General features: G+C 39.7%; 1 protein-coding gene across 2 annotated transcripts in view; it reads left to right on the forward strand.

The window, feature by feature from the left end:
• Positions 1 to 9,355, forward strand: part of SNCAIP (synuclein alpha interacting protein) — a 151,190-nt gene extending 141,835 nt beyond the window's left edge. For both annotated transcript variants that reach the window (XM_038551959.1, XM_038551960.1), the window contains one exon: positions 6,891 to 9,355. In XM_038551959.1, the coding sequence (XP_038407887.1) occupies positions 6,891 to 6,975 (85 nt within the window). In that variant the 3' untranslated portion in view covers positions 6,976 to 9,355. The remainder of the gene's footprint in view (positions 1 to 6,890) is intronic.
• Positions 9,356 to 11,064: the final 1,709 nt, after the last annotated feature.

An 11,064-nucleotide genomic window follows, 5' to 3' on the forward strand; every position in this document is an offset into this window, starting at 1 on the left:
TTATACATCCAGAGCCAAGAGTTAGTATTAGATATTTTGCATAGATGTCAAGGTTGTTCAATAACCACTTTAATAGGAGTGGTATATTTGGCCCGAGGTGATATGAGGTGACCCCAGTAGGGCGTCGAGTTCAGGGTGCCCAGTGCCCACCCCCACCAGCACGCATGTACATGCACACACACACACACACACACAAACACATTTATGTGCTTACTGTCAGGATATCACACTAACCCTAATCTTGTCTCTAATTGTTTACCTTCGAGTATTAATTTTTAACCCGTATGCTTTTTAAGCATTCTTGAAGGAATGTGTAATTACTTGGTCGTCATTATGTTATCACGGCTCTCTGATACATGTTGATGACTTAGTTCTAGAGGGACCTCCCCAGGGCCAACACAGTCCTCCTCCAATGTTACAGTTCAGAAGAGTTCAGAAAAGTTGGTTTAAGTGCTAATACGAAAAGGGGATTTAGTGATTACAGACATTAGCATTATTGCCAATTAAAACTATAGTTTCGACTTCTAAGCCCTGATCTCAAGTGTATGTTCCTCTCTAATATACTGGGGTCTAGAGCCAGTCCATCAGTAGGAGTTGATACCAGTCCCCCGAGGTGCCTTCCTCTACTCCAGAAACCCCTAGAACCCACCTGGTCTCCTTTCCCTCCACTTCTCCCTTGTGTCTCCAGGTCCTATGTTCCCTGCACAACTCTCGTCCCTCCCACTCTCACTTCTGCCTCCTTAATGTTCATATTAGTTTCAGAGGGAAACCCCATATTTCATACTGGAGCTTTTTGTCCCTAGGACTTGGAGGGGAGAGGAGACCCCAGTCGTGAACATTTCTCCAAGGGCAGGCTCTCCTCCACAGAGGCCACAGTTTTGCATTGTCGTTGGCTCTTGCATAGTAGAATTTTGTGTAAAGAGGAAAATACTCATGTTATGGGAGGTAGTTAAGAGGATCAGACTCTCCCAGTGTCTCAGCCCAACTTAGCAAACTCTTTATAAAATCTGCCATGGTTCCCAAGGTTGACCAGAGCATGATTCGCAAATGGAGTTTCTTTTCATATCCTCCATATACCCACTGGAAAAGGAGAAAGCATATTCTGCTGCAGGAAGACAGTGAAACATAGCTTAGTCTCAAAGTATGATGAGTTGAGACACGGAAAAAGCCATGACAACTAAGATCTCACATTCAATCTTAAAGCACAGCCCTTGGAAGGCTGGAAATGAACGTGTGGAACAGCCATAACCTCTAAGGAGGAAGGTATGGAGGAAAGACCTTCCTTCGAAACCAGACGCATCCCACCATTCTTTCAACATGTGAATCCTGGTTTCAGTGTAATCACAAAATTGAAGAACAAACAACTCGTTTGCCCCACCCCCGTCCTCTTTACCTCCCTCCCCCCACAGCCCAGGTTTGAACTGTATAATGTCACAGGGGATACTGTCCTGTTACTGTCATATGTGCACCACCTCTGCCTCCACAGGGGTGTCTCTGAACATTAAAAGAGCAGTGCCTGTCTATAAACTCTTACTGAGGCTGCAGTTGCCAAGAAGCAGCTATTCATTTGAGGTTTAAAAGTCCCGGATAGAGACTTTACCCAGACAACTTGCAGTACCTTCACCAAGCATCCCCACTCCAACCACAGTCATTTGGGATTTTCCTCCCCACACTGAGAACAGTGCAGATACATTACGCTTCCCGAACACCACATCCCTGGTTTGCCAGTGCACGCACTGCACCAACGTCTTTCACTCTAAGCCAGGCATTTTGCTGTGCCAGCACGGGGCATGCTAACTTCATAAAGGAGATCAGAATCCAGAGAGAATTAAAAAAGGATACAGTTAAGGCACACTATGCTCCATGAAACGTAGAGGAACTTCATGAGAATGGGAACCCTTGACAGCCTCCCCACACGCCCCATCTGTACCCGCAGTGTCTAGCCTGGTACCTGGCACATGCTAGAGACTTCATAAATATTTAGTGAGATGGAGAGTGGAGAGAGGAAAAGGAGAAACAAAACAAAAACGAATGATCCTGTCATCCCAAGAAAGAACAGTGCCCTCCATATAAATCTAGGCCCTTTGATTACAAGCCCACCTACACCTGCAGTGAGTTTTAGTGGGAGTACTTTGAGGGCCAATGTTCATTCTCTGAACCAGAATCCCATTTTGTAGTAGATGGAACTTACAGATTTGCTCTCAGGAAAGTCCTGAAGGAGGTCACAAAAGTAACAAAGTCTCCCCGTTTTGGTTATCAGTGAAAATGCAATGCTTGCCCGTGGACCATTTTAAACTAATCCTCTAAGTAAATAGCTGTCTGGTCACGATGGGCTATGGAAATGTGGAATCTATGCCTAGATGAATCAGCAAGTCAGATTACTTGCAAAACTGTTATTTAAATTTAAGCCTTTTTTTCTTCCCAATTTTGGTCACTGAGAATGTGATTTCATATCCAAAAATGAAATCAAGGAACAGCTAATTATCTGAATAATTCATGCCAGAATTACCCAAACACTTTTGTTCTTTTGAATACTGGTAATTCAGGACTAGGTAATTGAAGGATTCAGGGAGGCTTGAATTTTCCTGATATTATTCAAATAAATGCCTGAAATATACACTCAGCTCTAATCATGCTGGGTTTTATCCTGCAGAAAGTGTTCTTTTTTAGTGGTCTTGACCACAGCACTCCTTATATTTAAGTAGAAATACTCTGTTAATGTCTAGATGATATTATCCTTAGACTACAGCCTAAGCTTTCTTTGTAACTTTTATTTATTTTTCATTTAATTTTTTGTCAAAGCTCTATAGGTATATATGATAGTCATGCTAAAATTCTAACAAAAATTGGCTCTCCTCTGCCCAGCCTACCCTGTTCTGTATTCCCACTCCCCTGAATCAACAACTTGGCTTACCTTCAGATGTATTCTCTAGTATTTGGTATTGCTAAATCATATGCTCATACAGATATTCTCTCTGTTATCTATCAGCACTCTACTCTAGAAAGTAAAATGATAGCTAACACAAAGCATTTACAGTGTACCAAAGAATATTCCAGGTGCCATATGCATATTAACTGTTTTAACCTTCACAGTGACACAATATGGGAGATACTGTTATTATTAAATTTTGCAGATTTGAAACCAAGGCACAGGGAGATTATGCATCTTGCCCTAGTTTACACAGTAATGATAATAAATTATGGAGCCAATATTCCAAAAATCTATATTCTCTATGATGAACCAAACTTGTCTAGCTCTATTTTAGCACCCAGCACTGCCCTCTCCCCCAACACACACACACACACACACACACACACACCTATTTCCTCTTCCCACTATTATTAATACAATTGTATCACTCTTTGGGATTAAATCGTATTTGGTGTTTATTATTACTATGGCTGTCTAAATATTAATCACACTAGGTCCATGCAGTATGTGGTACCGCATTTCCTTTCTAATTATAACCTTAAATTTTTTTAGGAGAAAATAATTTTGACTTCACAGTTCACAATTTATTTCCAAACACTGTGCTAGAGGCAGAAACCTTCCTTCAGTGAATTCAGGCAAATTAGGTGCCTCTCAGTTTGTTCATGGAGTCAACCTCTCTCCTCTTGCGCAGTCTGGATGGCTGCTCTGTGGAAGTCCCATACAGCTGTCTTCCTGGAGTTTCCCACATACATTATTCTGGGAATTCCTTCTGCTTCTCCTATGTAGAACCTTATTTCCTGAATTGGTCTTTTCCCACTTTGGGTTTATGCTCTTGTTTTGGTAAACACATCTTCCCACCCTAGGGAGATGAATGGGTGCAAAATTTCTTGAGACCTTGCCTGTATGAAATCATTTCCACCTTGCCCTCAGACTGGATTAGGTGTGTTTGGCTGGGTATAGAATCCTAGGTAGGAAATTATTTTCTTTCAGAATCTCAAACACGTTTCATTTTCTTCTTGCTTCTAATGTATCTGTTGAGAAGCTCCATTCCTCGCTCATTGCTAATCCCTTGGAAGCTATTATAATTTTCTCTTTATTCCCAGTATTTTGATTTCTTGATACTTTGTCATAATGCTATTTTCATTCCTAACATGTGGGCACTCAGCTGGCTTTTTCAATCTGGCAACCGATATGCTTCAGTTCTGGGAAATGTTTTTGTACAATTTCTTTGAGAGTTTTCTCCATTGCAATTTCTCTGTTCACTCTTTCTGGAAACTGTATCATTGTAATGTTGGATGCACTGGATCAACCCTCAGATTTTCTAACTATTTTTTAATCTTTATCCATATTTTTGCTTTTTCTACTTCTTTTAGGAAAGAGCTGACTTGGACCTTCCAATCTTTCTAATTTTTTATTTTTGCTGTAATCGTGTTAATTCCTAAAAGTATCTTGTTGGTTTTCTTTTTGTTTCCTTTTTGTAGCATTGCACATGCAGTACTTACTTAAATTTTACAATCAAATTCAAATGTATATATTTTTTTTCTTTTCTTCCGTTTTGTAGTAAAGGTGGTGTGCAATACACACAGTCTTGCTCCTTTCTTACCTTCACCTAACACACAACACCTAACACCTTCACCTTTATGTATTAGTATATAAAGAGTTTCTTTATTCTTTTACATAGCTACATATTATTTCACTGTATGAATGTACTATTTTTAATCCTTCATTTTATTGAGATTCTGGTCTTCTTCTTTGAGTTATAGCAGCTCTTTATATTTTACACATTAGGAAGACTAACCCTTTGTAATATGGGTTGCAGACATTTTCCCAGTTTTTCTTTTCTTGTTAAAAATGTCTATAAAGTTTTCATTGTCTCCATATGTTATCTCTATTCACTTTGACTTCCATTTCTCTGTTTACTTTGGTCCCTATCTTTTATAATAGCACCTTGCTCAGATATCTGATGATCCCTGACTTTATATTCACTAAATCTGAATAAAAGATCTAACTTTATGGGTGAGGCTTGACGACTGGTAGATGTTTCTTCACATGCACTGATGAGGGTGACTTTTGTTGGGAAAGTCCCTGTCAGTATTTGCAGGTCTTTTCTCTTGGCCAGTTGATTTCTCAAGTTAAGGAAACTCCCATCTCCTGCTGGGGCCCGTAATCTGAGTGCCAAGAATCCATGAATCAGACTAGTAGGAGATGGGTTGAGAATTCTATTATCACTTTCTCACTTAGGGAGAGTTTCATTTAATCTTGTAGTTTCCACCTCCTTGAGCTGAATTCAGTCTCTCTGGCTGATGGCTTGCAAATAGTAACCTCCAGTCTTCTTTCACATTGAGAAAGAGATAGTCACCTGCTACATTAGGTCAAAGAGGTAAGCTGATATATATACTGCTACTTCTAAAAATTTTTCAGATAATCCCCATTTTCAACACCCACTCAGCACCTACTGTCACCTTCAGAAATACATGGTGCTTCTAGTTTCTGCATCTTGAAGCACAAATCAGTTTGTTGGGTTCCCTGCCCATAGGCTTAGATTTCTGCATCTCTGCTAAATCAATTCCACATGCCCATCCACCTTCCTGTTTCTTAAATAGTGTTAGTATTTTGTCTATTATCATCCCCTCACACTTCCCTTATTCATTTAGGTTTATGCCTTTTTTATTTCTTTTTTAAAAATTCAATTAGCCAACATATAGTACATCATTATGCCTTTTGTGTTTCTCTATTTTCATTTTAGTGTTGTTTTGTAAGAAAAGGGTGATGAATGTGTGTATTTAATCCACCATGTTTAACTGGAAGTCCCTGGAACATCTTTTAACCAACCAGGTTTTTATTTCCTTCTTCCCTTTCTTGCTCATGAAAACTCTTTAAAATTCTATTCAGGGGTACCAGGTTGGCTCAGTTGGTAGAACATATGATTCTTGATCTCTAGGTTGTAAGCTTGAGCCCCACATTGGATGTAGAGATTACTAAAAAATAAAATCTTAACAAAAATAAAGTTCTATTCAGAGGAATAAGTAAAGTGAGAATTAGAACTTCCAGATGGTGATGAGGATCAAATATTTACCAGAATACTGAGAATAGACTACATGGTCTTTGTAAGCAAGCATGATTTTGAGGCACTAAAATCCCACTTGAGGCTCTCCAACCAAATATATCTTCATGTTAGCAAATAGCATTACCGGAAATGCTTTGTTTTTGTCTGATATAGCAACAAGAAGGCTATAATAATATATAATATATAATATATAAGGTATTAATGTGTAGGCTCATTCACCTTCAGGAGATGACTTCTCACTGGATGATTTTTATACCCAGAATGTGAGTAATATCCCTTAAAAATGAATGCATCTACCCAGAGGGGAATTCACTTCAAAAGCACAACCATTCCAAGGCTTAAGCTTGTGCTTCTTTCCACAGGCTTACTGAGGTATCAAGTATTGAGGGGGGTGGGGAGGAACCAGCATTGCTGTTCTCTAGTTTTTTCTTTTTCCCATAGACTTACCTATTTATGATCTTCCAACAGTAATCACACACCCAATAAAGCATATTCTTTAGACGATTAAGACTCAAGCTTATTGGATGTTAAAGATGTCAACAGTGAATCCATGTCAATAAAATATAAACATCTCTTGTTTCCACTTGACCAGCACTACTATCCTTACTATTATATTTGACAAACTTTGACCTGAATTGGATAAAATTCACTTGACTAGAATTTTGCCTGAATTCTAATCAGCATGTTTGAGAAACTACTCCAGAGCCGAATTAAAAAGTTTTCACAAAGTGTGTGTTATTACATGACTATCACTTTTATTGTTTAAAGTGTTCTTCAGTGTGGTTTGTATGAGGATAATTTCCATTTTGGGTAAGCTGTTTAGTGGTGGTGTCTTGTAACTTGACCATAGTTTTATCTAATTCTAGCCTTTATGGTTTTTCTTCTGCTTAGGCATAATGACATCAGTAGAAAAATGAAGAAATCCTACAGCATACAGCACAATGCTGAGCCAGAGCCAAAAGAACTCTTCTTGTAAATCACTTTTTTCTTATCTCTCATTGCCACCCTTTGGACACCATTGGAAATTTCTGGACTATCCACTGTGGAAATAGAATCATGAGAACAATGTCTCACCAGCAGAAGAACAATATCAGGATGCCTTAAATTTATAGTAGCAGACTATATAATACACATTTTTGGGTGATATTTGTATATATATCTTGTTTCTAAAGAAATGCTGCTTAAAAGCATGATTGGGCCAATGTATGTTTTTTAAGATTGGATTGGTTCAGCTTACCCACACGACGTCCGCCAAGCCACTGGCGCCATCTTGTCTTTCATCAGTTGCATGGGTGTTTGCTAATGTTGACTGAACTTTTGCTTTCCCAATACAGTGGGCAGTTTGGGCTCCACTCTTCAATGAGACCAGGTCAGTGGTATTGTTTTCTGTCAAGAGTGTTTTTTTCTGTCATTTCTACTTTTTGTATAAAGGAAATAAAACAATGTTAACAGCACCTAGAAGCTTGGGGTACCTACGTTCCAATAAGCCTGTGATGTTCTGCTTTCCAAGGGACCTTGAGCGTATTTTGATTGCTGATATTTTATTTCAGGAACAACCTGCCTGATTTAGCTGTTTTCCCATAGGGGTGAAATAAAACATTCTAGTTTTCATTAAGTACTAAAGGATCAGACAAGTATATAAAGTAAGTCAATTCCTTCTGTCTTCTCAAATCCCGGCGTTGACATGAGAAAATACTAATGACAGCTAAGGATTCAGCCCCTGCTTGGGTCACTTTTTCTGTCTAGAACACATTATGAGACCTGTCTAATCCCTTTAGGAGACAGTGTGGAGCCTGCCTGGGTTTATAACAACCCTATTGTTGATACAGCCCTTTCAATCCATGTAAGCAGTAAGTTCCAGATGGTTTTGTCCTATCATATAAAAATATATTTCTGTTGAAACTTCAAGAGTTTTATTTTCAAAGTGTTGGCATTGCCCCTAAGAGGCCTGTCAGATTTTAGTTTGGAAGTCAAGTGTGTTCTTACCAGTAGGAGGGAGCCCTGTATGCTATTCACAGCTACTGACAGTGTTAACTGCCATCAAATGCAAACCATTCTGTATCCTGGTGGACAGAAGAGGCCAAGGTACTGAGTTAGCAGGTAATCTTGCATATGTGGGTCATCTGCACATGTGGGCTTGACAAGATGCAATGAGATGCAGAAGGGGGACCTAATATTCAAGTGCCTTTTATGTACCAGCCGTGCTTATGTGGAGATATTACTATTACCATTTCATAGCTTAGCAAATTAAATTTCAGAAAGCATAAGTCCTACATCCAAAGTAATACTACATGTAAATAGCAGAATTGGCTCTCATGCATCATTCTCACTGGACTATCCTCTCTGTCCTGCACTGTGCCATCTCTCTAGTGCATTACCCACTAGACTAGTACACAGGAATCATGAGTTGTGACGTTGGCTCTACTTCTCAATAACTCTTTGGTCTTGGGCAAGAAACACTGCCTCCTTAATAAGTCTAGAAAAGGGGGAGACTGGCCTATATACATATCTAGGAGGTAAGTTCCTTCTGACCTACACAGCAACATGTCTAGGAATTCAACCAATTTGTTCTGTTCTTGTTTGAGTCTTCCGGGTTCCTGTCCTTAGAGCCTGGTGCCCTGTGTGGTTCTGTGTTGCTCATATTGTCTGCTCCTCAAATGAGATGCCCTATTCTGTTTTTGGTCCCTTGGCCTCAAGGACCTTCTCTGCTTTTTCATATTTCATTGCTGGGTCCTAGTGTTGCAATTCTAATAGAGAATATATGGCCAGCATGTGTAAAGCCTAGATTCCTGTGCTCTCTGCTCGGTGCAGAAGAGGTGACCATGGTGTCACACATGAGCCAAGCTTTAGGACTTAGTCCTAGAATGAGGCTTGCAAAGGAAAGGGACCCAGAGAGTGCCCTCTCCATTCCCCAGAAGCCCTAGCTTTGCTCTGAGACTAGGTTTTTAAACTCAAAAGTTGAAAGGGGGGGGGGGGGCATTCTGCAGATTTTAAGAGTCAGAAAAGAGTTCCCAGTTAAATGTAGCAGAAAAAAACAAGAGTTTGAAAGAAAGAGATGCCACCTTGACCTAGAAAACTGGCAATTCTGTTGTTTATTGACACAAGCATTTCAGATACCACAGTACTAAGCCCAGAAGCACAGAGAATTTTTTAAAGGCAAAATAGGAAAGTCAAGTAGATTCAGATGAGCCAAACTGCCAAGACAATGCATTCTGTGTTTATCGATGTTGTTAGGACACTAGAAATGCTGATCCTTAAATCACGCATGTATACTATCTTTACCATCCAAGTTCTTTATGAAATGGATAAATTATGCTTGCTTGAAATAAATAGAAATGATGTGTTCCTTACCACAAGCTCAGTTGTGTGCACAATTTGTAAAATGAAAACACAGACTCTTATTTCTTTACAGAAATGGAGACACACTTACATGTTAAAGAGAGAGTGTGTTTCCTTTAAGCAAGCGGAACTTTGGGGCCTCCACCCCCCTCCCTCCCCCTGGGCTAGTAAAATGAGTGAAGCTCTATCTGCCTGCCTAATTACATGCAGCAGAGCTGGAAACTCAGCCCCACTGTAAAAAAACTCTCTCAGCATCTGTCAGCGTCTTTTAAAGACTGGCTGCTTTTATGTCACTAAAGGGACTCATTTTGCCAAAAGTTCAACACATCGAATTAAGAATGTTTCTTAGAAAAGATAACAAGATACCAAACCTTCACCACTTTGAATGGATTGAATGCCTATTCCTTATTCTCATAAAACATTAGTATCAAGACCTCAACTCTGAAGAACCTTCTAGATGTGCATCATGGGGTTAGGAGTGGGGATGAGGACTCTCCAAGGGTGTCTATCTTCAAGGAAATTTTGAAAGTTAATTTTTTTTCTCAAAGTGAATATTCACAGGCAGCATACTGGATGGCACAATCTAGAGAAAATAACTATAAAATATTTAAATAATTCCCCGAAAGGCTCCCTGATACTAAATGGGTTAAAGGTAATCTATTCAGAAGCCACCTATGAGAATAATCTGACTTAAGATGATATGGCCAAATAAGAGTAAGTGATCCATGGCAAAAGGGCTGATACCATTTCCCCACATGAAAATGGAGTTCATGCTGTCTGCTGCCTTGAAACTCTCATTTGTTGATGGATCTCTCTATAAGTCCTGTGTTATCTCTAGTATTATTTCCCTTTATTCCTCATTACATAGTTTAATGTAATCAAGGAACGCTTGATTCCTTTCTCCTAATGAGATCCTATGTTCATTGATCTCCACAAGAATCTTTGTCACCTCTCCTAGATGGTGGTTAATAATTACCTACTGGCAATTTTTGTCACTATTTTTCAACTACTGCCACCAGTATATCCATCTTTGTTTCTTCTCATTTCTTCCCCATTCTTCTTCCAGCCTTTCCTCCTCTTCCTCTTCTTTTTCTCTCTCTCCCTCCTGCCCTCACTCTCTTTCCTCTGCCAACATCTCCATGCCCCATGTTTTCCCTTTGTTTGCCCTAGGTCCCCAAGATTTGGAAACCCCTTTTATGGGCTCTTCCTTGGAAGAAGCCTGGTGAAATAACTGCAGTAAGTAGAAATGTGCTGGACCCAGATTTACAACGACGAGTAAATCATCTCTCCCTTCTTGCCGTAGTGTGTGACTAGAATGGCATCTTTCTATATGCTGATTTGGTCAGAAAACTCTGATTGAGCCCATGCCAAGAGTAGGGCCCCGTGCTAGGCACTCTCTTAGAATAAAAAATAACTAGAAGTTGGTATTAACCATGGTGGGGGCACACAAGGATATGTAAGTTAACAAATGGTGTAATTGGAGGGACACGTGGAAAAAAAGTATTGTGATTGGTTCATAGCTTATAGTTCTCAAACTTTCCTGCATATTGGAACCACCTGGGGGAGCTTTTAAAAACTTGTAGTCCAGGGGCACCTGGGTGACTCAGTCGGTTAAGTATCCAACTCGATTTCAGCTCAGGTCATGATCTCTGGGTTGTGGGATCAAGCCCTGAATTGGGCTCTGCACTCAGGGCAAAGTCTGCTTGGGATTCTACTTCTCCCTCTG

Source organism: Canis lupus, chromosome 11, assembly GCF_011100685.1.
Source record: "Canis lupus familiaris isolate Mischka breed German Shepherd chromosome 11, alternate assembly UU_Cfam_GSD_1.0, whole genome shotgun sequence".
Classification (NCBI taxonomy): domain Eukaryota; kingdom Metazoa; phylum Chordata; class Mammalia; order Carnivora; family Canidae; genus Canis; species Canis lupus.